Raw genomic sequence first — 25,999 nt, forward strand, 5'->3', positions numbered from 1 at the left:
AACCACTCACTGCTTTGTAAATACATTGTCCTTAATATGTATGGTAAATCTGTACTAAGCCTATATACAATTTAATTCAGCCACCTAGCATCTGTTCACATTAATAGTGCAACATGCTTGATAATGATTGTGACACTCCAACATATGAAAATTGCTTTTTTTTAAATTTACTTGGATTTTAATACAAATTGCACTACATATGGTTTATTTAAGCACATAACACAAGTGTTCAATTCATTTTATAAAGAACAAAGCAACTCTGTTTCTTTCAATACTGTACATAGTTTACTCCACTTACAGTTATAGTCAATATTTACTGTGTCCATGATGTCAAATATATAGCCCAAAGAGTTTCTGTCAGGTTCACTGTGGAGGAAGAATGCTAAGACAGCGATCTTTTCCTTTGTACCTTTGCAACAGCTAATATGTCATCCTGGACCTTGTAATGCGTCAGCTAGGAACATTGAGTTGCAAATGACTCTTTGCACTGGAAATCACCTTTTGTTGGTTGATGTTTATATGATTTGTGTGTATCCTTGGAATAGTTGTACAGCACTTTATTTCCTTATTTGTGTCACTTTTTAAAAACTTGAAGCTGCATCTTTTTGCCAGGCCTACTTTGCAAAAGCACATTTTAGAAAGAGATGCACCTCTGCACCACCACAGCCCACCTCGAGGGCAACATGTGGATGGTTAGAATCCTCCCAGCACGCAGGAAAGATCTGGCAAGGAGGGTTCTACTCACTGCCAACCAACCTACATGCTTGCTTGAAAGTTCTGGTCATGAGACATTGTCAGTTGGTTTGACAGTCTTCCCAGGAAACAATTCTACAGGCCCAGCACCTCCTTTTTCACAGTGCCTCCAAGAATGTTGTGTGAATCATTAGCTCGTGGATATGTCGTCAAAGGTGTTTTTTTACAGAAGTTCCTTCTTGCGGGCTGGTTTTGGGGCATTGTCCAATTCAATGAAACTTGACCAGATACATCCCTCATAACACCCAGGGACAGGTGGAATGTTTGCACAGTGTGACTGTTGGTGTTTGTGTTCTAAGGGTCTACGCGCAATCTGATGTAGCCACACACAAAAGTGGCCAGGATGAGGGTTACGTTAGATACAATGTTCCTGCTATGTTTAGAAATTTGTATATCATGTTTGTGCAGATATTGTCCATTTTTGATCTCCAGCGAAAGCAGGAGATTAGGCTTGTGGGATCGCCATAGCACAGGAGTGGGATATGGTCAGATCTGCGGTACGTACTGCAACATAGTGTCTCAATGACCCAGATAGTTAGTCACAATGGAAAGGAAGGTTGCTCTTGACTGCCTAGTTTCTATTTTACTATAGTTGCATGCTCCTTCCAGGTTCTGGGGATCTGAACAATATTCAAAGTTACATTAGGTAGTCTGACCTGAAGGTGCAGGGGTCAAAGGAATATTTGGCCAGCCAAAAATGTGGCTCTCGAGGCCAATTTGAACTTGTCGCAAATGTTCAGTGCAGTGCACTGACAGTAGCAACTTTGACCTGAGTGTTTCCAGTGCCTGGGATTATCACCATTCTAACTGCCTTCTTCCATATAGACTTGACATAAGGATCAAAATAACACACAAACAGGGCGGGGTGCAAGTTCAAACCTGATTCTAGATTTGAATGTAAAGCTTTCTGATTTCCAACTTTCGATTGAAATTGCCTTACTGATATTTGAATGGAGCACTGGGTCCAATCAACAAAATGTTTTTTGGTGAGCACATCCACCATGTACATGTATGATATTCTGTCAAAGACCATGTCCTGGTCCAAGCTCGTGAGGCAGGTGAGCACCCACCATCATGCACATTACTGATGGTATCCCCACATAATGTAAAGTTATCAGAGATCTTCCAGCTGGGTACACTGCAGGGCTGAGTAGAATGGATCACCAAATCAAGAGCAGCCTTGACTTAATTAGCAATGAGCTTGGACAGAATTTAGTGGTCTGCTTTAAACAGTGAAATGGACCACCAGTTTCTGATTTCCCTTCTGCTTGGAGAAGAGAATGATTTGCCTTACCTCATGGATTCTGATGAGTTGCCAGTCAAAATCCTGCTCTCATTCACTTCCTGCTGTGTCTGGTCAAATTCTGGCCTACAGAATTGAGTGCAATTCAGTCACTAAGCTGTTACTTCTGAGGGTTTTACACTTTTCCGTGGACTTGAAGGTCAACTCATCAAGAGTTAGTGCTTTATTACAAATCTCCTGCATAATAACAACAAAGACAGAGGAAAGGTCATGCGGTAGTGCTGTCTGTCCAGTTGACATGGTATAACTTAGCATGAGCAGATTTGCTGATTCTCAGTACATCAGACTGTGAGCTTTCTCCTTGAGGTTGCTGATCACTGAGCTCTCTGTGTGTATCTTTGGTCGAAGAAATGTGAACACATTCCCTCCTGCACCACAAAGTGGAATCTGGACCAGAAGGTGATCTTGGAGCTTTGGAAAGAGTCACGTTGGACTTGATTTCGTTTTCTCTCTATCTTTCGCTCTCCCGCCTATCTCTCGCTATCTCTCCCCTTTTGCTCTATTCTTCTAACCAAAATGCATAATCTCACATTTTCCAACATTATATTTCAGTTGCTGCTACTTTGCCTACTCTCCTCACCTGTCCAAATCTTTCTCCAGCATCCCTGCTTCCTCAACACTACCTGACCCTCCATCTATCTTTGTGTCATTTGCCATCTCAGCAACAATGCCCTCAGTTCCTTCATCAAGATCATTAATGTATAAGGTGAATTGTTGAAGTCCCAGTAAGGACCCGTTGATCTCCAGTAATCACCAGCTGCCATTCTGTATCTTTACGCTCTGCCTTCTGCACCTAACACCATGGGCTTAGCTTATTGAGCAGCCTCCTGTGCAGCATCTTGTCGGGAAAGCTGTACTGACACAGCCTTGTTTTACTGTACACTTGCAAGTACTCAGCAATCTCATCCTTAATAACACTATAAAATCTTAGCAATGACAGAGCTCGGGCTGACCGGCCTATGATTTCCATTCTTTTACCTCCCTTCCTTCTTTCTTAAACAGGGGTGTTATATGAGCTATTTTCCAGTTCCCTGGGACCACCCCTGACTCCAATGAACCCTAAAGTATCATCACTAATGCCTCACCAGTCTCCTTAGCTATCCCCTTCAGAATCCTGGGGTGTGGACCCTCAGATTTGTCCACCTACAGACCTTTCAGCTTCCCTAGCATCTTCTCCTTAGTGGTTAAAAATCACAGAACACCAGGTTTATAGTCCAACAGGTTTAATTGGAAGCACTAGCTTTCGGAGTGCTGCTCCTTCATCAGGTGGTTGTGGAGGACTCAGTTGTAAGACACCCATAGGGAGGGCCTCAACCAGGACCTTGGGTTCATGTCACACGACAGGCGACCACCATTGCACTGTACGCACACGCGCGCACATGCGCGCACACGCGCACACTCTCTCTCACACTCTCACTCTCTCTCACTCTCTCTCACACTCTCTCACACTCTCTCTCACACTCTCTCTCTCTCTCTCTCTCTCTCTCTCTCTCTCTCTCTCTCTCTCTCTCTCTCTCTCTCTCTCACACTCTCTCTCTCTCTCTCACACTCTCTCTCTCTCTCTCTCTCTCTCTCTCTCACACTCTCTCTCTCTCTCTCACACTCACACTCTCTCTCTCTCTCACTCTCCCAGACACACACACACACTCCTACAGAGAGACACACTCACACATGCATCCCCTCACAGACTTAGACATTCTACACTCACATATACACTCTCTCTCTTACTCTCTCAACCCCCCATCCCAGAGTGATGCGCACACATATACGTTTGTGGGGTGAATTTGTACTTGCAGAGTTACAGTGTACTTTGCTCAAAAACTGCATGGATTCATGTACGACTCTGTTAACTCACTTTTTAGATTAAAATCCATCTAAACATTATGGCACAGACAGAGAACACAGGGGCTAACATCTTCAACTGTAACACTAATTGTTACAGTTAACCTGAGAATGTAACTTTATATTAAAAAAAGTTTTGTGATTTACATATGAGAAAAGTGAAACTATCATGGTATTTGAGCAGATGAAAGACTCAACAGACAACCAAGGTATTTTCCAATGTATAATTTCAGTTATATCACGCTCTAAACTTTTGCTATAAATTTTGTGCCTTACAATTGTGTCCTCCACAACCACCTGATGAAGGAGCAGCACTCCGAAAGCTAGTGCTTCCAATTAAACCCGTTGGACTCTAACCTGGTGTTGTATGATTTTTAACTTTGTACACCCCAGTCCAACACTGGCATCTCCAAATCATGACTCCTTAGTGGTGGTCACTACACTCAACATCTGCCCCCGACTCTCTCAAAGTCCTGGTATTATGCTGATGTCTTCACTGTGAAAATGGATACAAAGTACCTATTCAGTTCCTCCATCATTTCTTTGTTCCCACTACTACTTCTCCAGCCTCATTTTCCAGCAGTCCAGTGTGCAGCCTTCCCTCTCTCTTACCTTTTAGATATCTAAACAACTTTTTGCAGTCGTCTTTTATATTACTGTAAAAATGTGTGGCGCTGGAAAAGCACAGCAGGTCAGGCAGCATCTGAGGAACGGGAGAGTTGACGTTTCAGGCATATGCCCTTCATCAGGAATGGCCTCACTTCTACCTCTTTTATATTACTAGCTAGTATATTCTCATATTTCAGCTTCTCCTATCTTATTGCTGACTTAGTTGTCGTCTTTAGCTGGTATTTAAAAGGCTTCGTAATCCTCTGGCTTCTCACTAATCTCCACCACATTGTATGTTTTTTCCTTTGCTTTTTTTCTGTCCCTGACTTCCCTTGGTTGCCTTATCCTCCCCTTAGTATGTTTCTGCTTTCTTGGGATGAATTTCTGTTGTATCTCCCAAATTATCCCCAGCAATTGATGCTATTGCTGTTTCACCACCTTCCCTGCTGGGCTCCCCTTCCTGTCAGCCCTTCCCTCACGTCTTTGTGGTTACCTTTTACTTGATTGTAATACCATCAGATTGAAGCTTTCCCCTTCTCAAACTGCAGGGTGAATTGTATTACTGGCGAGTCAGTGTCCCCAGGGGTTCCTTCACTTTCAGCTCTCAAATCTGCCTTGTTACAGATCACCAAATCCAGAATTGCCTGCTCCCTCGTGGGCTCTACCACAAGCTGTCTTGTAGACATTTCACAAATTCCTTTTCTTGGGATCTGTTAGCAACCTGATTTTCTCAGTCCACTTGCATTTTGAAGTCTTTCATGAATATTGTAATAGTACCTTTCTCTCTTGCCTTTCTATTTCCTGATATACCTTCTGCTCCACAGCCTGCCTACTGCTAGCAGGCTGGTTCATAACTCCTACCAGGGCCACTTTTCTTCAAGGTTTCCTCAACTGTACCCATGCAGGTTTCGCAGCTTTGGACCCTGTATCACTTATTTCTATCAATTGAATTTTGTTTCATTTCTTATGAACACCCCTCTGCCCATCCACCTTTCAATGACATGTTTCATACCTATTAGTTGTTCTGGACACGTTAATAATCACTCCAGAGCTGTGAATGGCCACCAACACCTCCCCCCCCACAAAACCACACATTCATCTACCTTATTCAGAATATTTGTGCATAAAGATATGAAGCCTTTAAGTTTGTTCTAAAATCAAGTTTATGTACACATTTATGGTTCCTTTGTACAATATGGCATTCGCACATTCTGTCCTTTTATTTTTGGGTAATTATGAACCCATCGCTAACCTGCTATCCGATCTTCTTTACCTGTTTTGATTTTCCATGCAACCAACCCCCAACTGTACTGTATCTTCACTGAGTATTCTCACAAAATGAACCATTGGTTTAGGGACATCTTGCAGTTTATCAGAATATTTATGAAGGCCTTTTCCCGAACCAATTTTTTTTTTTGGCATATATTTTGCTCACCCACTCTTAAGCATGGACAGTCATGTGTTAATTTGTCTGGCTTGCCTTAAACTTCTTGGGTCTGAGATCCAAAGACTTGCCTTTCTCTCTTTCTGTGAAACCTCATTATTGTCAACTGGAGAGTGAGAACCTTAAGTCTCCAGTCGCAGACTTGCAAACAATATAGGTCTTGGAAGCTTGAATGCAAACTCTTCCGGTTACCTTGGCAACACGGAGCTGGGAGACTTCCACCTTCTGCTCATTCAGAAGCTCTTGCATCTCCTTGCTATGCAAATCACACAGTTTGGTTTTTTTTTGGATAAGGCAGAGCTTGGAATTAGAATTCCCAATGAAGAGAACATTTAAGGTTACCTCCCAGGTTTAGAAATAGAAGCATAGCTAGATTACATAGCACCAGTGTAGAATCAACTGTGTAGATTGTGTGCTGTCTGACTATTTATTTGTTTATTTGAGAGAAATAACTATTATTTCCCAGCTGATCTACCAACACTTAGAGAAAATTATAGTGGGTATCATTGACTGTATACAGCAATATGCTCATTAAAATGGTTCAGAATCTATACATAGAGCACCCCCTAGTGTTTAAATGGAATGTTATTATTGTTTTGAGTTTCTGAATGTTTAATTTTTTTTCTCTTTATGTCACCTCAGGTGTGTGGTGAAAAGCACCGTTTTGAAAAGCTAATGGAACATTTCCGAAACGAAGACAATAACATTGACTTCATGGTAAGCAATACATGAACTCAATTAATCTCACACCCTTCATGAGTTCTTTGTTACAATGTATTAGCCCTCCAGATGAATTTCCTGCTGATTTTCACTGTGGATAGACATAATTAAGAAAATGTTGGATTAGTCAATGACTGAGGTTATAGTTATAAACTTGATCTTCAGGCATCTCAACTTTTTTTTTGCTTAACAGTGCATATTTTTCTTTTGAATCTATGCAGCATTGTAACTTATTTTTTCTCATTTAATGGATATTTTATGTGTGTATCTCACAAGGTTGGTACTTAGTACCCTTCCTGATTCCCCAAAAACAATGTGGTGTTGAGCCATGTTCTAGAATGGCTGCTGACCCAGTGGTTAGGTGCACCCAGAGTGCTTTTAGGGAAGGAGTTTCAGGATTTTGATGAAATGATTGTGAAAGAGCAACAATATTGTTCCAAATCAGCATGGTGTGTGATTTGGGGAGGAACTTAGTAGAGTTCCCATGCATCTGGTATTGTCATTGTATTGGTTGTGGACCTCATGTGTTTTGTTGGAGAAAGCCTGGCAAGTTGCCACAGTACATTTTAGAACATGGTACACACTGCTGCCCTCTGTGACTGTGTGGAGGGAATGAATGTTTTAAGGAATGTTTAAGGAATATTTAAGGAGTTGATGTGGATGGGGTTTCAATTACAGTGGATTAATGTGGATGGGGCGGCAAGATGGCTCAGTGGTTAGCACTGCTACCTCACAGCACAAGGAACCCGGGTTCAATTCCTGCCTCTGGCAACTGTGTGGAGTTTGCACGTTCTCCCTGTGTCTGCGTGGGTTTCCTGCGGGTGCTCCAGTTTCCTCCCACAGTCCGAAGGTGTGCAGGTTAGGTGAATTGGCTATGCTAAATTGTCCATAGTGTTAGGTGCATTACTCATGGGTAAATGTAGGGGAATGGGTTTGGGTGGATTCCTCTTCGGAGGGTCGGTGTGGACTTGTTGGGCTGAAAGGGCCTGTTTCCACACTGAAGGGAATCTAATCGAATTAGGTATGCTGTTCTGTCCTCGATGATATTGACTCTTTCTGACCTGTTGTTAGACCTGCACTTATCTGGGCAGGTAGAGACTGTTGTATTATGCCTCATAACGGATATCTACTATATCTTTTAAAGGACATGCTCGTGGTGTCCTGTGTGCTGACATGTGACGTGATGGTAGAAAAGTTTCCTCACCATCTCATGGAGTGTTCTTGCAGTGAGACATGCTAAGGGGAAACATGCTTCAGTACAATGAAGTATTTAACTTGAACCTGGAGGTGCAAGTGCTTGTGGCTGTTGTGGTATGTAGGTATCAGGTGCTGAAATAAAAGTTTAGTGAATTCACTGGTGTCTCACATCTCATTCGTATCTTAAGGTATCGAGCATAAGTATCACATCATGGTAGTTGAAGGAAAATAAGCCCCCCATGCCATGTCATGGTCAAGAGTATTCCATCATATTCCTGACTTATGTCTTGTAAATTGTCAACTGGCATTGGTGTAACAGGTGTTGGGTTAATTTTTGCAGAATTCCCTCTGACCTGTAGCCATAGTATTTACATGGCTGGCCTAGTTAAGTTTATTGTCAGTGATAACATCCTGGATGTTTACAGTGGTGGATTCAGTGATGGTAATAATATTGAGTATCAAGGGGAGATAGTTGAGGTATCTCTTGTTGGAGATGATTGCCTGGCACTCTTGTATGAATGTTATTTGTTCTTTTTCAGTGCAAGCCTGGATGTTGTCCAAGTCTTTCTCCATGTAGATATTGGCTACTTCAGTATCTGAGGAGAGGTGAATTATGTTGAATATTGTACAATTAGCTCCACTTCACACTTTATGATAGCGGGATAGTGATTAATGGAGCAGCTGAAGATGGTTGAGCATTACTCCGAGGAATTCCTGCAAAGATATCCTGAAGATGAGATGATTGAAGTTGTAGAAGTACAATTGTCTGCCTTTGTGTTACGTCTGGCTCCATTTTGCCTTTGGTTTCCACTGACTTCCATTTTACTAGTGCTGCATAATATCATACTTGGGCAAACTGGTATTGAGAGCAGGCCCTCTCCCCTCATCTCTTGAATTCAGCTGTTTTTTTTTCTATGTTTGAATAAGATTATAATGAGGTCAAAGCTGGTGGCCTTGGTGGAATCCAAAACTGCACATTAATGAGCAGCTTAGAAATCACACGACACCAGGTTATAATCCAACAGGTTATTCAAAATCGCAGGCTTTTGAAGTACACTTCACCTGATGAAGGGGCAGTGCTCTGTAAGTTTGTGATTTCAAGTAAACCTGTTGGACTATTGCCTGATGTTATGTGATTTCTGACTTTGTCCATCCCAGTCCAACACTGGCACCTTCACGTTCCTGATCATTAATGGTAGATGAATGGAGTGTTATTTAGCTGCATTATTTTTTTTCCTGTTTTTCATGGATGTGGTATACCTGGGCATTTAATACATTGAGTTGATGCCAGTTTTGCAGCTGTACTGGAATAACTTAATGAGGGAAGTGGCTTATTCTGGAGCACCAGAATAGCAGTCAAGATATTGTCAGGATCTGTATATTTTGCTATATCCAATGCAATTAGCTAGTGCTTCACCTGCTATAAAGTGAATGAAATTGTCTGAAGATGGACTCTGTGATGCTGGAACATTAAGAGGAGTCTGCGTTGGATCGCTTGGACATTTCTGGCTGAAGCTTTGGCCTTGTCCTTTCCACTGAAGAACTCACTTCATCATTAAGGATGGGCATGTTTATGAATTGTATTGTTCCTATACTCCATAATTGGATTTGGCAGGACTGCAGAGATCTGTTCCACTGGTTTACAATGGTTTACAATCGTTGAACTGTTAATGTGTAGAGAATGGTCAGAGTTTGGTGGAGATCAACGAGAATGCTCTGCTGTGGGCTGAAAGAGGAAAAAAAACCGCTAGTGGATAAAATCACTGAATAATGTGGAGACTTTTTATATCTATAACATAAACCACTGCCACATGCTGCGTTGAAATGAAGAAGGGTGCAATGTGAATAATATTTCTTTCTGAGAATTATCTGATAAAACAGTAAAACATAAATCTGTGACACTGGCGTTCATAGAACATTACAGCACAGTACAGGCCCGTCTGCCCTCAATGTTGCGCTGACCTGTGGAACCAATCTGAAGTCTACCCATCCTGCACTATTTCATTTTCATCCATATGTTTAACCAATGACGAGTTAAATGCCTTTAAAGTTGACGAGTCTACTATTGTTGCAGGCAGTGCATTCCATGCCCCTACTACTCTGAGTAAAGAAGCTACCTCTGACATCTGTCCTATATCTATCACCCCTCAATTTAAAGCTATGTCCTCTCATGCTAGCTATCACCATTCAAGGAAAAAGGCTCTCACTGTCCATCCTATATAACACTCTGATTGTCTTACATGTTTCAATTAAATCCCCTCTCAAACTTCTTCTCTCTAATAAAACATCCTCAAGTCCCTTGGCCTTTCTTCAAAAGACCTTCCCTCTATACCAGACAACATCCTCGTAAATTGGTTCTGAACCCTTTCCAAAGCTTTCACATCCTTCCTATAATGCAGTGACCAGAACTATACGTAGTACTCCAAGTGCGGTTGCACCAGATTTCTGTGCGGCTGCACCATAGTTCCCTACAGCTGCAACATGATCTCATGACTCCGAAACTCAATCCCTCTACCACTAAAAGCTAATGCACTGTATGCCTTCTTAACAACCCTATCAGCCTGGCAACTTTCAGCGATCTATGTCCATGGACACCGAGATATCTCTGCTTATCTACACTACCAAGAATCTTACTATTAGCCCAGTACTCTTTATTTCTGTTACTCCTTCCAAAGCGAATCACCTCACACTTTTCTACATTAAACTCTATTTGCCACCTCTCAGCCCAGCTCTGCAGCTTATCTATGTCCCTCTGTAACCTGCAACATCCTTCAGCATTGTCCACCACTCCACCGACCTTAGTGTAATCCACAAATTTACGAACCCATCTTTCTAGCCCTCATTCAGGTTATTCATAAAAATGACAAACAGCAGTGGACCCAGAACAGACCACTAATAACTGAATTCCAGGATGAATATTTCCCATCAACCACCACCCTTTGTCTTTCAGCAAGCCAATTTTTGATCCAAACCACTAACTCACCCTATATTGTGCAATAGCCTGATTGAAATCCATTTGCACCACATCAACTACCCTCATCCACCTGATTGGTCACCTTCTCAAAGAACAAAGATTATAAGAGAGAGGATTTATAACCATCTAGAAAAGAATAATCTGATCATGGACAGTCAACATGGTTTTGTGAAGGGTAGGTCGTGCCTAACGAATCTTAGAGTTTTTTGACAAAGTGAGCAAACAGGTAGATGAGAGTAAACCGGTTGATGTGGTGTATATGGATTTCAGCCAGGCGTTTGATAAGGTTCCCCACAGTAGGCTATTATACAAAATGCAGAGGAATGGGATTGTGGGAGACATAGCAGTTTGGGTCAGTAATTGGCTTGCTGAAAGAAAACAGAGGGTTGTAGTTGATGGAACATGTTCATCTTGGTGTCCAGTTACGAGCTGCATACCGCAAGGGTCGGTGTTGGGCCCTCTGCTGTTCGTCATTTTGATAAATAACCTGGATGAGGGCTTAGAAGGGTGGTTTAGTAAATTTGCGGACGACACTAAGGTCGGGGGAGTTGTGGATAGTGACAAAGGATGTAGTAGGTTGCAGAGAGACATTGATAGGCTGCAGAGCTAGGCTGAGAGGTGGCAAATGGAGTTTAATGTGGACAAGTGTGAGGTGATACACTTTGGACGGAGTAATCGGAATGCAAAGTACTGGGCTAATGGTATGATTCTTGGGAGTGCAGATGAGCAGAGAGATCTCGGTGTCCATTTACACAGATCCCTGAAAGTTGCCACCCAGATTGACAGGGTTGTTAAGAAGGTATACAGTGTTTTGGCCTTTATTAATAGAGGGATTGAGTTCCGGAACCATAAGGTTATGCTGCAGCTGTACAAAGCTGTGGTGCGGCCACACTTGGAGTATTGTGTATAGTTCTGGTCACTGCATTATAAGGATGTGGAAATTTTGGAAAGGGTGAAGAGGAGATTTACTAGGATGTTGCCTGGTATGGAAGGGATGTCTTATGAGGAAAGACTGAGGGCCTTGAGGCTGTTCTTGTTCGAGAGAAGAAGTTTGAGTGGTGACTTAATAGAGACATACAAGATAATCAGAGAGTTAGATAGGGTGGACAGGGAGTGCCTTTTTCCAAGTATGGGGACAGCAAACACGAGGGGGGACAACTTTAAAGTGCGGGGAGATAGGTATAAGACAGATGTCAGGGGTAGTTTCTTTACTCAGAGTAGTAAGGGTATGGAATGCTTTGCCTGCAACGGTAGTAGATTCGCCAAGTTTAAGTGCATTTAAGTAGTCATTGGACAGGCATGTGGACGTACATGGAATAGTGTAGGTGGGCTTGGCTTCAGATTGGTATGACAGCGTGGCAACATTGAGGGCCAAAGGGCCTGTACTGCGCTGTAATGTTCTATGTTCTAAAATTCTAAGGTTTGTGAGGCACTACCTACCCTTCACAAAACAGTGTTGACTATCCCTAATCAACTTATTCCTTTCTAGATGATTCTAAATCCTACCTCTTATAACCTTTTCCAACACTTTACCCACAAACAAAGTAAGGCTGACTGGTCTATAATTACCAGGGTTGTCCCGATTCCACTTGAACAAGGTGACAACATTTGCTATCCTCCAGTGTGTTGGGACTATTCCTGTAGACAATGACGATATAAAGATCATAGCCAAAGGCTCAGCAATCTCCTCCCTAGCTTCCCAGAAAATCCGAGGATAAATCCCATCCAGCACAGGGGACTTATCTGTTTTCACACTTTTCAGAATTGCTAACTTATCCTCATGAACCTCAACCCCATCTAGTCTAGTAGCCTGTATCTCAGTATTCTCCTCAACAATATTGTCTATTTCCAGTGTAAATACGGACAAAAAATAATCATTTAGCGCTTATCCTATCTCCTCTGACTCTATGCACAACTTCCCACTACTCTCCTTGATTGGCCCTAATCTTACTCGAGTCATTCTTTTATTCCCGATATACTTATAGAAAGCTTTAGGGTTTTCCTTGATCCTATCTGCCCATGACTTCTCATGTCCCCTCCGGGCTCCTCTTAGTTCTCTCTTTAGGTCTTTCCTGGCTAACTTGTAACTCTCAAGTGTCCTAACTAAGCCTTGAGGTCTCATCTTAACATAAGCCTTCTTCCTCTTGACAAGAGATTCAACTTCTTTAGTAAACCACGACTCCCTCGCTCGACCATTTTCTCCCTGCCTGAAGTACATACTTATCGAGGACACGCAGTAGCTGTTCCTTGAATAAGCTCCACAGTACCTTGACATAAACTGCTGTGTAACGCAATTTTCATCATGGCACTATTTCCTTCATTGTTCAAAACTCTGACATTGTCGTTAACGTAATGGAAGGAACTCCATTCCAAAGTAAGCTTTTTATGCTTCATTTATTAGATTATTAACTTGTGTAGGATAACCTACGTTCCAAGTTGAAAAACAGACATTCCATACTCTGGTCAGACTGAGATATGTCTTCTGTCTCCTCTCTTGAGGTCACATGTCTCTTTGTCTCTGTGATTAGAGTTACGCATAATAGTTAAAACACTAGATCTTTCAGCTACACTTGTAGTTATTATTCTACTGTATGTCCAGGACTTTAATTTGGGTATGCCTTCAGTCTTTATTATGGACTGTTGTTTAAGGAAAAAAAGGTGCATCTTATGCACAGGATTTTATGTTGTATGCTAAAATTATTTATTCCCAATGGTTTTCTTAACCCAATAAATCTGAACAAATACACCTCAACTTGCACTTGAAAAACCTTGTGGTTTTAATGTTTTAATGATGTTCTTCTCATTCTACTAAAATATTCAACAGGTTGCTTCAGAAAATTAGTTGTTCTCAAGATAATAGCACTCAATGCCATTGATATTAAAGTAATTTATAAAGCAAAAGCCAAATCGTTGTTATTGACAAGTGCTTTGAGTCATTGTTACATTTTAAGTTCGATTAAATGTTTTTCAGTCCAGACTGAAAATGTAGCTATTATAGGATGAAAGTATGCTTTTTATTTTATCAGTTGAATGTCTAAAGATAGAATTCTACTAATTGTAATTTTTTACATCTTCTTTTGCTTCTAGGTGGCCTGTATGCAGTTTATTAACATTGTAGTTCATTCTGTAGAGGATATGAATTTCCGAGTGCATCTCCAATATGAGTTCACCAAACTAGGACTGGATGAATACCTGGATGTGGGTACCCCTTTACTTAGTAACTAGAGCACGTTGTTTCACAACCTCATTCCATTTCCTTATCTAGGATCCATTTTTTTCCCGTCACAATAATGAATTACTAGTTTTGAGCACAATGAATATCTAGGGATAGAGAATTGATTTTGAAGTTTCAAAATTGCATATTTCTTAGCATTAAGTTTGATGGCGTTTGCAGCAGATATTGCCTTTGCCTGACACAGGTCAATTTGATCTCCAATGGCCCGATCTTGGATGCCAGTTTACTTCAGAATCTGTTAGTAATGTAATTAAATAAATAATGGTGGAAAGTCCTTATTCTAAAAAGTCAAAAGGGAATAAAGGAGACGTGGCAATAATTCAATTGCTTAAGGAAGAAGTTGTTATTTGTTATGGAATGATTGAGAATATGAGAAAGCTGTTGTGAATTATTCATGTTTTCCATCTCGCTGTAACTTACGGTATTAAATCAACTCCCTGAATAAGAGGGGCTTGATCTAAAGTTGTGGAAGGCTTTAGATATGGTTAAAGCCGGTAGAAGAAGTCATCCTTTAGATCTCCTTTGTTTTACCCTATTAATTAGGATATATCCTGTTGAAAGTGAAACTGTTTGTGTTACTGCCTCAAATGCAGGCATTTATATTTTACACTGTGTTATGTATTGTAGTTCAAGCATTAATAAAACATGAAAAAAGATTGAGTGTAGATACTAAAGGGAATATCTCATTCTATCCAAAATTACCTGGAATATATGGCAAGTATCAGGCCATTTAAGGCCAACTAGTCTCCTTAAATACAATGATGTGGAGATGCTGGTGTTGGACTGGGGTAGACAAAGTTAAAAATCACACAACACCAGGTTATAGTTCAACAGGTTTATTTGGAAGCACTAGCTTTCGGAGTGTTGCTCCTTTGTCAGGTAGCTAGTGGGCAGAATCATAGGACACATTTATTTGCTGTAAATTCTGTGTCCTATGATCCTGCCCCACTAGCTCCCTGATGAAGGAGCAGTGCTACGAAAGCTTGTACTTCCAATTAAACCTGTTGGACTATAACCTGGTGTTGTGTGATTTGGAACTTTCTCCTAAAGTACATCAGCGCTTCTTGCACAATCCGGTCACATTGAGCCTTCTCCTTTTCCTTTTCCTCTTCCTCTTGAGAAGAGAGTCAACCTGTTCAGGTTTTCCTGCTTGACATGATCCCTTCATTCTGGTATCCTCCTTGAAAGTCTTCATTGCACCTTATCCAGCCCCTCCATATTCATTTTCTAATGTTCACCATTCTCCAAGTTTGGTCTAATGAAGATGGTAAACAAAAACTAAACATTAATTCTTTGCTTTTTGATGTAATTCCACCCAAAATGAGCGTTCTCTTTCAGTGTTAATGAGCTGTGACATTAATTTTAGGGAATTGTGTTTTTATATATATATATATATATATATATATCCTCATCATCCCTTTGCTCGTGTACCATAATTAGTTTTTATTTTCCAAAGACTGCTTCTTAACAATTGCAGCATATCTCATTTAACTGAATAAAAAGAAAATACATCAGAAAGCATTGGTATGGAAGCTAGGCATCATCAGAACAGATATGCCAGCAAAATCAAAACTGGGGGAACGGCATAGATTTTAGGAGTGTTTAATATTGAAATATGATGCCAACAATAGAAAATGCCTGAGAATTCTCTATTGAGTCCCTCTGAAAAATATAAATTCAGTACATTGTAACGCTGAGGAGAGATGTTAGTGTGGTCTACAAAAATACTAACTTATTACATCATCATATTCCAGTGACTTTTTAATACTCCTATTTTCCACCTCTGTAAAGTAGCTTGATAATTTGGTGCAAATACAATGTTGAGAAATTGTCTTTTCTGTTTAGAAACTGAAAAATACGGAGAGTGACAAACTGCAGGTGCAAATACAAGCCTACTTGGATAACGTCTTTGATGTGGGTGCGCTACTTGAAGATGCTGAAACCAAGAATGCTGCCTTAGAGAGAGTCGAAGAACTGGAAGAAAACATTTCTCATGTAACCATTTCTTTAATTTTTCAACTAGACCTGGTTTAAAAAAAGTGTATTTAATCATTAGTTGCAAACACAAAGTAATTCATTTTGTTTTGAAGTAATTTCCGAATCAAACAGTTAACTGCTAATTCGGTCAGGATAGAAAAATAGAATTACATCATTATTACTAGATAATAATGCAAACTATTTGTCTGCTGTAGAATACCCGTTGAAGTAGACATCTGTGATGTTGATATCACTCTGATAATTGATTCTCTGTAGGACTTCAAAGAATATTTTGTAGTGCAGATTAGCCTGTCAGTTTTGTCAGATGTGGTTATGAGTTGCTGTGTTTGGTAGACACGTTTTAAAATCTGAAACTCTTATTTAGTAAATAAAAATAATCATGACCAGACTCTCTCTGACTCAGTGAACTGACTAGAAGTTGGTCATTTGTTATTCATGAGATCTTACTTTGTAAAAAATATTGGCTGACCTGACACCAGTCACTGCAGTTCAAAACTTATTTTTTATTCATACATGTGATGTGGACTAAGTCAGTGTTTATTACCTATCACTGATTGCACTTGGGAAGATGGTAGCAGCATCTTCTTGAGCTGCTGCAGTCTTGCGTCATCTCTGTATACTCAGTGTCGCTAGGAAGTGAGTTGTAGGTATTCGACTCGGTAATAGTGAAGTAACAGTTATGTAATTCCAAGTCAGCATGGCTTGTGGTTTGGAGTGAAACTTTCAGGTGCCGTTCCCATGCCTTGCCTACCCTGGTACTTCTGGATTAGAAGATGCAATAAAAGTGGCCTTGATGATTTGTGACAGTACATCTTCTAGATGACACACAGCTGCTGCTGTGCACTGATGGTGTAGGAAGTAAATATTAAAGGTGGTGCATGAGATCCAACCATTTGGGCTACATTATCATGGATGGGTTTCAAGCTTTTTGAATTTTGTTAGAGCTGCACTCTTCCAAACAAGTGGAAAGTACGCCATCGCATTCCTCACACATCCACTGTAGATGGTGGACAGGCTTTGGGTTGTTGGAGGTGAGCTATTTGTCTCAGAATTCCCAGCCTCTGACCAATTCTTGTGGACTAACTTTATATAGTTAGTCCAGTTCAATTGCTTATCAGTGGTAGTCAATAAGAAGTTGATGGAAAAATTCATTGATGCTAATGATGTTGAATATCAGAGTGAGATGATTAAATTCCCTTGTATTGTAGGTGTTTATTTTCTGGCACTTCTGACGCATAAATATTACTTTCCCACCTATTGGCCCAAGTCTGAGTGTTGTCCATACATGCAGGCATCGACTGTTTCAGTATCTGAGAGTTGTGAATGACATTGAATGTGGTGCAAGCATCAGTGAACTTTGGCTGCACCTTCTTAGTAAAGACAAATGCAAAGTTCTAATTTATTGCCGAGACCATGCCTTCTGGCTCCATACAGTAAGGCCCCTTTTGATCTTTAATTGGCCCACTCCTTTTTATGAATCTCTAATTATATATCTGGAAAGACTTTTAGGTTCTCTCTTATTCTAGCTGCTAGTCTCTTTTCATTCTTTCTAATTTTCTTTTTTTTTTCACTCCTGTCTGAATTCTCTGTATTTAGTCTAGTTTTCACTTTTATTTACAACCTTACCCTGTCACTATGCCCTTTATCTGCTTTGTCTTGCTTTCTGTCTGTTTTTCCCTTTAGGGAGCTCTGGCTTTCCTCCTTATGTATCTATACCACAAAGGTACCCAAACCGTGTCATTTTTAAAGGCAGCCCACAGTTCTGTTACAGATTTCTCTGTCTGTTTTTGATTTCAATTTACCTGAGTCAGATCCCTTCACATCGCATGGAAATTGCTTTTGTCCGATTAATCAGCTTTAATTTTTCCATTTATGGTGGAGTAGAGGCCACTGATTGATGTTGTTTGGGTCTTAAAGGTCCTGCAGTAACAACTTTAGACCAAGATGGTTAATCTCCAATAAACACAACTAGATTTGGCTCTTGTTTACCCTTCAATTCATATTGCCTTTGATTTGATTGGGTTCCTGACACCACACCCTGTCAGTGAGCAGGTTATGGCTGAATAAATGCCATTGGGTAGTATGGTCTGATAGCTTCAGTCCCTGTGCTGATATGTGCTAGTACTGTGGGCAGCAATTTAGCTGGGTTTATCCTGTGTTTTGTCTACAGGACATATTGTTGGGTAGATGCCAGTGTTGTCACTGCACTGGAACAGCTAGGCTAGCATGTGGTGGAGTGGGGAAATGTTGGTGGCCAGTTCAGGAGCAAGTGTCTTCTTCACTACAGCTGGAATGTACTTGAGGTCTTTTGCCTTTGCATTATCCATTGGATTCAGTAATGTCTTAATTCGCTCAACCAGGTTTTGAATTACCCAGACTGGTTTCTAAATGTGGATATCTCAGACTGAAATAGTATAGTATGAAAGATAAGATGGTGCTCAAAATAAAAGCAAGTTTGTCTATTCTATATTATGTCTTGCAGTTAATGTTTTTACTTTACAGTTTATATTTTCCAATATTTCCCATATCGTCATTTCCTTCCAGCATTAAGTCCTTCCTGGGCTTCCATGCCATGAGTGCCAGTTGCCTTTTGCTTCCTTTCCTAAGTGGCTACCTTTAAACCTTGGCGCTGAGCACTGATGGGCTATTTAATAGCTAGTGAGAGTGTGTTGAAACTGAATCCTGTCTCGCCCATTCCTGACCTTGACATAGTTCTGTCAGAAGTCCTAGAGATGTACAGCATTGAAATGGACCTTTGGATCCAACTTGCCCATACCAACCAGATATTCTAAACTAATCTAGTCCCATTTTCCAGCTTTTGGCCCATATCCCTCTAAACCCTTCTTATTCATATGCCTATCCAGATGCCTTTTAAATGTTGTAATTGTACCAGCCTCCACCACTTGCTTTGGCAGCTCATTCCATACATGCACCACCCTCTGAATGAAAAGGCTGCCCCATAGGTCCCTTTTAAATCTTCTCCCCTCTAACCTTAAAACTTTGCACTCTTGTTTTAGATTCCCCCAACCCAGGGAAAAGACCTTGACTATTTACCCTATCCATGCCCCTCATGATTTTATAAATTTCTGTAAAGTCACCCCTCAGCCTCCAACACTACAGGGAAAATAACCCCAGCATAGGTCAAACCCGTAAATCTTTTCTGAGCCCTTTTGAGTTTTACACTATCTTTCCTATAGCTGGCAGACCAGAATTGAACACAGTATTCCAAAAGTGGCCTAACCAATATCCTTTACAGCCGCAACATGACCTCCCAACTCCTACACTCAGTGACCAATAATGGCAAGCATATCCAACACTGTTTTTACTATTCCATTTACCTGGGACTCCACTTGCAAAGAAGTTTGAGGCTGCGCTCTGAGGTCTCTCTGTTCAGCAACACATTAAGTGTAGAAGTCCTGCCCTGATTTACCCTACCAAAATGTAGTACCTCAGTGACTGGATGACAGTTTGAAACAACAAACCATATGGATTTCCCTTACTTAACTATAATTGTAGTGCTTCAACTGCCAATCTATCTGTGATCAAGTAACTTGCTTTAAATTGCAGTTCAGATGTGATTCTGAAACCTCATACTCTGGAGCTAAACTACTTCTTGACTAGCATAGAGGAGACTTCTATTGACCACTGCAAACAATGGACTAATGTATCAAATTCTAATTTCAGTTGTCAGAAAAGTTGCAAGATACTGAAAATGAAGCAATGGAAAAAATTGTGGAACTGGAAAAGCAGTTAATGCAAAGAAGTAAAGAACTGGAAGTTATAAGAGTAAGTTTGTAAGGATTTCTTTGCAGCTGTGACACATAATAGGTTTGAAATTGGTCTTCAGCAATCGTGTGAACCAGCTGCTTCTTTTATGGGAAAGAGAAATAGGCCACCAGTTTGCTGCAAGCTTTTTTTAAACTGTTACACAAACTAAATTAACCGCTGTCTGTCTAAATTATGATTTTAATCAACTGATGTGTTCTGTAACTGAGTTCAAAACATAATTCACACATTGTCAGAAGCATTTCCAACTTACCAAGAGTAACAGCATAATAAATCTGTAGTTAAATGTTAAAAGAAATTGCAATTCTGTTGAGCTTTATATCATTTTCTTTTCATTCTTTTACATGAGTTTTTAAAGAAAAATTTGTCATGAAATATGGGTGCTGCTGGCTGGGCCAGTATTTATTGCACATCCCTAGTTGACCTAGAGAAGGTGGTTGTGAGTTGCCTTCTTGAACTGCTGCAGTCCACTGTTCTTAGGCATAGAATCTCAGGATTTTGACCCAATGACACTGAAGAAACAGCAATACATTTCCAAGTCAGGATGGTGAGTGGCTGAGAAGAGAACTTGCAGGTGCTGGTATTCCCATGTATCTCCTGCCCTTGCCCTTCTTGGTAGTAGTCGTGGGTTTTAAAGATGGTGTCGAAAGACCTTTGGTGATTTCCGCAGAATGATTTGTAGAAGGTATACACTCGTGTTAATGAGCGTCAGTGGTGAAGGAAGTGAATGTTTATGCCAATCAACTGGGCTACTTTCTCCTAGATGATGTCAAGCTTCTCGTGTTCAGTTGGGTTGCACTCATCCAGGCAAATGGCGAGTATTCCAACACACTGCTGACTTGTGCCTTGTAGATGGTAGACAGGCTTTGAGGTGTCAGGAGTTACATGCTGCAGGATTCCTTGCCCCTGGCCTGCTTATGTACAGGTAGTATTTATATGGCTGATCATGTTCAGTTTCTGGTCAGTGGTAATGCCTAAGATGTGGATAGTGGGCTAATGTAGCTCTCCAGAAAAGGTTCATATGGATTAAGCAGAGCCCCCTTTTTCTGCCATTCTTTGGTTAGAACCAAGATGATCAACGTACAAAATGAGTGCAATGCTTAGTGCAACTTGTATAGGATTATATGCATCTTATCCCCATTTATATGGCATAGCCTGATACAAAGAGTCATAGAGTTAGAAAGGGAGTCCAGGCCTATCACAAACAATTGTGGCAATGACAAATAATCAGTTTCAAAAAAGATCCAAGCCAATGTAGATGGGCAAGGAAACTCCACAGGCAAGCACTTTCTGAAGAAAGGCTTCCATCTTTCACACGTTAGTGATTCATAGTTTCACAAAAATTGTAAGTATTAGCAAAATCTTCTGAACCAGCTTTACGTACCGTTCAAGGACTAGTCGTGTAACTGAGATCATTCAGCTGACACAGTCGCAAACTACATCAATAAATGCTTCAGTGAAGAAAAGGGCAATTTCATGATCTGTCTCTTTCCTGCTCACCAACATAAAGTTTGCACATGAGTCAGTTTAGTGAGTACTGTATTGAAATGAGTGTTTGTTAAATTTTGTAACCTGTTTTAGTCCTTCCAAATTAATTAAGTTATATGGCGTACTCGGTGATCAGAATGTGTTCGTTTATCGTATGTAGAGGGATACCAATCCCAATCAGACAGGTAGTTTGAAAGATTCTTTCCATTGCCAGTGGTCAATCCAGACGCCACTAAACAATTTCCTCAGACCCACAAGATTTAAAAATAATTGGATTTGAAGTTTGAGACCTCACTTAGAGATATTGTGAGAACAATCAAGGTGGAAATATCTTTTGAGTCTTGGGGTGAATTTAAGGCTGGGAGTTCTTACCTGCCCTTCTGGAGGCCCACCAATTTAAGAGGCTATCTGTTCAGTCCCCTTTGGAGGGCCTGAACCCCACTCCTCGATTAGCTGCTGACCAGTCAGAGGCCAGTGGTTCTCCATTGCCCATCAGACCACTGGGAGTGGTGACTGCTGTTGGTAAGGCACCCAACAGAGAACTGAGGGTCAGTCGTGGAGAACCAAATGATAGATGAGTGGGGATGGGTTGGCAGTGGTAGGATGGGATTGGTGGCTAGGTGGGGGCTAGAGGAAGGACAGTTGGCTGAATCTCCATGGGCTCTCCTTTCCAATGCTGGGTCACATGATCAGGCAATGAGTACCTTTTGAGTAAGGGTTCCCCGCCCTGCTCAACTGCTGAAGGTGATCAAGAACTTTATGAACTATAACTTTGCGGCATCCGGAATTTGGGAGAGCCATATATAGTACAAGGCCTTCTTTCTATGAGAAGGTGTAATTCCTCTGTGAACTGTTGGTTAACCCAGTTCTAAAACACTTGAATTATTGAGGTTGATTACAAGCCAGTGCAGCCGCCAACAGCAAAAAAACACCTTGCTGTCCTGTGACTGATTACCGATCAACATGACTCTTTTTCACAATCGGCTTTGGTTGGTTGCTGATATCAGTTATGCACCCATGCTGAGGTCCACAGAAAGCTCATGGTCTAAGCTAGTTTCTTAACTTCAGTTAACCTTTAATTTAATGCTCTGTTTTGGTGTCTTAAGTAAACTTGACCTGAACCTGACCCTATACAAGTTTGCTGCTGCAGACTACAATATAGTGAAGCTTATGCTGCAAGTGCCCTGCATTTTAAATGAGTATCAAGAATGGGGAGACTAGTGGAAATGTTATGAATGATTCATGATTTGAGTTAGAGCATTTGGTTACATTTGAATTTTTATTTTGTTTTTTTGAGGGCTGTTTAAAGTTGTTTTTTAAATTCCAGACTTCCTACATTGTATAATAATTTCTATAGGTTTTCTGCAAATGTCCTTTAGGTTGCATCATCAAATATTTAAGAGATTATTTTCTGTCTGATCTTCAAATCACTGGATTTGTGTTTAACATACACCTGGGGTTGCTCGTGACATCTTGGCAAGTTCATATTCTGCTCCAATTTATTAATATCAACAATATAAAATTTGAGGATGGCTTGACAATGAATACTTTGTGAAGAATGTCAGTTTTCTTGTAGTAATGTATGAAGGGAAGGCAAAGGAAAGCATTTGGATGTGATATGAAAATGACGCATGCAAGTGCAAATCCCAGATCTTGTTTCTTGATATATTCTCGTGTTTTTTGCTCCTTTCCCCTTCCTAGGAGGTTTACAAAGATACCAACACCCAGGTACATACACTTCGGAGAATGATCAAAGAGAAGGAGGAGACCATACAAAGACATAACCACCTAGAGAAAAAGATCCATGAATTGGAGAAGCAGGGGTCTATCAAAGTCCAGAAGAAAGGAGATGGTGACATTGCCATTGTACCAGTTTTGTCTTCTGCAGCACTGTCCCCAGGGGCTGAGCAAATATCTAGCCTTTATACAGGACCACCACTAGAGGCATCAGGATCAATGTCACCCCTTCCCCCACCACCTGCATGCCTGCCAGGTGCAGGTAAGGCATTACTGAATATGGGGAATAAATATAGTACAATTCCATTACCTTGGCTGGTGTGGTAATAACTGTGGGCACAATCTCCCAGGCCAAGAGGCAGTGGATCTGGAGATGGAAAATGAATTTAATTTGGCAGAATGATGGTGGACCAGAATCTCACCAAACCAGTAGCCCCTTAAGGGTCTCATCCTGCCTGGGCTACAATTAATTCCGTTCCAAAAGGGATTGTAAAGAGTTAGCCTACGCAGAGTTTAACCAGTGCAGGTGAGCTATAATTTGGAAATTGGGGTGCCACAATCTGCACTAATTTTGTGCATGACTGGGGAACCAGACCTAGGGCAGGAGAGTGACTGCTGCAAGCCACTCCTTGCCTTTGCTTTCTACACCTAAGTGCTCTCTCTCTACAACACCCAAACCCAGGAGGCCCCCACCATCAGTGCTTAGGCTTCTCATCAGTGATCCTCCACTGAGAAATCTCTGGATTTGTTCTCACAGTAGCCACTGCCTGTGCCATGGTGCTGCTGAGTTCTGGAGCTGACGCTTTTATAGGGTGGCATTTCCAAGTGTGTGGGACTGATTTTGTCCAGGGTCCTGATTCCATTAGAAAACCTGACAACAGCCCATCCTTTATTGGTTTCTGATTGCCAGAAAATCCACCCAGGCTTTCCTCTCATAATAGACCATTGCTTTCCACCATGGCAACTCTCTTGCTCTTAAGTTTAATCTGCAAACAGGACGAACTTGGCTGGTTTTAGAAGAAAATATAATCTTTATTCTGTGTTACAATAACATATAACCACGAGTATCTCTTGGACGTGTATGACCCAGGGCAAACACAATGAAGATAATTGTATTCTATCTAAACCTCTCTCATCCACTAGGAAGGACATTCCCTTTGTGGTAAGGTGAAATTTTCTGCTGTAATTCTGAAACTATAAAATAAAATTATCGCCATACATTTAATGTTAATTTTCTACTGACACGTTTAGGTAACTACTTCTGAAAGCCAATGTCATTCAATAACCTTAATTTCATGAAAAAAGAAAATATTTGCGAGGCTGGCACTAGTATTTGTATCTTTTCTGAGAGCTAAACATAACTTCTGTTTTTTGTGTTTCTGGCAGTACAAAATGGACCAGTTTCAGTCCAGGCATCATCACCACTTCCTCCTCCTCCACCACCACCTCCTCCAGCAGCAGAAGCTCCACCTGCTCCTCCACCACCACCGCCACCACCACCGCCACCACCACCACCGGCAGCTCCTCCATTGCCAGGGACAGCCCCGACTCTAATTTTTAATCCTGGTTTAGCAGGTAATATCATGGTATACCATCACAAACTATTTTATAGATACCTAGTTTGCTGGGAATGACACTAATTGATCATTTCATGAGGTCAGGAGATACTGATAATGTACTTTGGGTGGAAAAAAAGGGTTGGCTTATTTGGATGTGAAAAAAGGATACTCAGCATGCCATCAGAATTTTGAATGTTTTTTCCTCCATATTTTAAACTGGCTGGTAAATTTGGTGTAGGTATGTGCAGGTGTGGGTTACTTCACTTGTGACTTTCAGCCAGGGAAGCTATGGCTCCAGTTATAACACAAAGGTGGAGATGGGGAGATGGTGTGCTTGTGATTGTGGATGACTCCTACCAACGTGCAGATCCTGCTTGGTGCCAGGAGAGCTTTTTATCATTTTCCTTCCTCCATTTTCTGACCATCAGCCACATGGACAGGCTGGCTGGTGGGTAAGTTACTGGCAGGAGACAGTTTGGAAAGGTTGGCATTTAATGGGGAATGTTCCAATGCTGGCAGTCAGTGTGAGGGGAGGAAAGAGCAGATGTGTATTGGGCCTGGAATCATCCAGTGCAGGCAACTTGAGATTAAGTTTGGAAGGTGTTTTGGGGGATAGTGGGAGGGAGAGCGAGATCAGTCAATTGCAGCAACTTGGAAAAGTCAAAAGATTTACTTGAAAAGCTGTTACAGTAATTTTCCTGGTTCACACAGAGTTCTAAGAGACATATACCTTCCATAACCTACTGCTCCTGACTCCACTTCGCTTCCTTATTGAGCTGTAGGTTGTTTCTTGATTTTGTTTCTTTAACTTTGAACTCTCCGATCTATCATGGGATTTAATATTAATCCATGTCATTCAGCCAGCTAAAGAAGGTGAAAGCTTACAGAAAGGGGCAAGTTACTGAAAGGTGTTTGGCCATTGGGATACGTGTTTTGCAGATCACAATCCTGATCTCGGGTTGCCTCTGACAGCAGATGGCAACTAAAGACCGTTAGACAGAAAGCAAAACTACTTCTCCACGTGGAGACAGTGAACAAAAACTGGAAATTGAGTCATGCTATATATTCCTTAACACCTTTTGGCAGGAAGTTAAAGGGAGTGACCTTCAGTCGCTTGAGTCTGGAAATGATTGATTTTTAAAAATCTGTATTTCTGTATTACCAATGGATAGAAGGACAAGGTAAAGTAATAGGATTGGAAAAATGGAAGGGTGTCAAAAGAGGAAATCTCCTGCTGATTTTTCTTTTACCAAAATGGTTCCTGTGTTCTGTAATTGAAAGAGAAGAGGGAACGAAGAAATTGGGACAGAAAAGAGAATATTGATGAATGATGACCAAAATTAAATGCCAGTAA

At 40.9% G+C, this 25,999-nt stretch overlaps 1 protein-coding gene across 10 annotated transcripts in view; it reads left to right on the forward strand.

The window, feature by feature from the left end:
- The window catches only part of LOC140482230 (formin-like protein 2), a 266,679-nt gene that overhangs the window by 210,890 nt on the left and 29,790 nt on the right, over positions 1-25,999 (forward strand). For all 10 annotated transcript variants that reach the window (XM_072579344.1, XM_072579343.1, XM_072579349.1 and 7 more), the window contains exons 10-15: positions 6,594-6,668; positions 13,930-14,040; positions 15,923-16,072; positions 19,760-19,861; positions 23,051-23,348; positions 24,473-24,661. In XM_072579344.1, the coding sequence (XP_072435445.1) occupies positions 6,594-6,668; positions 13,930-14,040; positions 15,923-16,072; positions 19,760-19,861; positions 23,051-23,348; positions 24,473-24,661 (925 nt within the window). The remainder of the gene's footprint in view (positions 1-6,593; positions 6,669-13,929; positions 14,041-15,922; positions 16,073-19,759; positions 19,862-23,050; positions 23,349-24,472; positions 24,662-25,999) is intronic.

Source organism: Chiloscyllium punctatum, chromosome 10 (assembly GCF_047496795.1).
Source record: "Chiloscyllium punctatum isolate Juve2018m chromosome 10, sChiPun1.3, whole genome shotgun sequence".
Lineage (NCBI taxonomy): Eukaryota > Metazoa > Chordata > Chondrichthyes > Orectolobiformes > Hemiscylliidae > Chiloscyllium > Chiloscyllium punctatum.